At 48.5% G+C, this 1,203-nt stretch overlaps 1 protein-coding gene across 1 annotated transcript; it reads right to left on the reverse strand.

Moving 5' to 3' along the window:
- Nucleotides 1–223: 223 nt before the first annotated feature.
- On the reverse strand, nucleotides 224–801 carry lhfpl4b (LHFPL tetraspan subfamily member 4b; the record flags this gene model as incomplete). Its single annotated transcript, XM_037697462.1, has 2 exons — nucleotides 583–801; nucleotides 224–428 (listed from the first exon to the last, which is right to left on the reverse strand). Coding segments are annotated over exons 1-2 (424 nt in total), but the record flags the coding sequence as incomplete, so codon positions are not given.
- Nucleotides 802–1,203: the final 402 nt, after the last annotated feature.

The raw sequence follows: 1,203 nt of genomic DNA on the forward strand, positions 1-1,203 counted from the left end.
CAGGAAGTGCAGAAACACAGACAGGAAGTGCAGAAACACAGACAGGACGTGCAAAAATACAGACAGGGAGTACAGAAACACAGATGGGAAGTGCATAAACACAAACAGTAAGTGCAGAAACAGACAAGAAGTAGAGAAACAGGAAGTGGAGAAACACAGACAGGAAGTGCAGAAACACAGACAGCCTCGGTGGAAAATGGGACCATCAGAACCACAAACTGACCTGCTGTCAGCTGCAGCCAGGCGCAGATCTTGTAGACGGTTGCAGCGCTGCAGAACCTGAAGAGACAGAGGCAGAGGACGCTGGTCCACACGGCCCACAGGGACACTCCAACCAACACTGCCACTGACTGGAAGGACGGCAGCGGCGACAGACTGGACAAAGCACCCTGACAGTCTGGGACTGGCCAGTCCGACTCCATACACACCTTAAAACAAACAGAAGTATGGGGATCAACAGGACTCCAGAATTTGTTTGGAGGTTCTGATATACCAGAAACAGACCTCGGAGCTGACAAAACAGCTGCTGAAGTCCAGACCAGCTCTGAATGGACAGTCAGGGTTCAGAGATGAGTGTCTCACCTCAAACAGTCCCATGGTACCACTGGGTTTTGGCAGTACCACCTTCGATGTCCTGGTGTCTGTAGTACTAATCCAAGACGGTTGCACAAGGATGACCACATGGATGATGGCGAAACAGAGCGTGCAGACGGCCCACAGGACGCCGACTGCACGGATGCTCCGGACAAACTCGGTCTGGTAAAGACGCGAAAGATCGACGAGACCTGGGGACACTGACATCACTGCGAGGACAAGACAGAGACATTTCACCCGGACTTGGATTTGGTTCTGGCCATAGAGCTACATTTTACCAAAGAATGAGCCAACCTTGGTGTGAACCAAACCAAATCAAAAGCTAAAGTTCTGTAAGGTAGCTGCAAAAGTTCTGTGTGGTAGCCGCTAAAGATCTGTAAGGATCAGCTCAAGCTACTGTATGTATAGCAGCAGCTAAAGTTCTGTATGGTAGCAGTCAAAGTACTGAAAGAAAGCAGCTAAAGTTCTGTAAGGAATCAGCTAAAGTTCTGTAAGGAATCAGCTAAAGTTCTGTAAGGTAGCAGCTAAAGTTCTGTAAGAAATTAGCTAAAGTTCTGTAAGGCAGCAGCCAAAGTTCTGTAAGGAAGAAGCTAAAGATCTGTAAGGTAG

The sequence above is a fragment of the Nematolebias whitei genome, unplaced genomic scaffold (genome assembly GCF_014905685.2).
Source record: "Nematolebias whitei isolate Nwh7 unplaced genomic scaffold, NemWhi1 Nwh_scaf_15893, whole genome shotgun sequence".
NCBI lineage: Eukaryota > Metazoa > Chordata > Actinopteri > Cyprinodontiformes > Rivulidae > Nematolebias > Nematolebias whitei.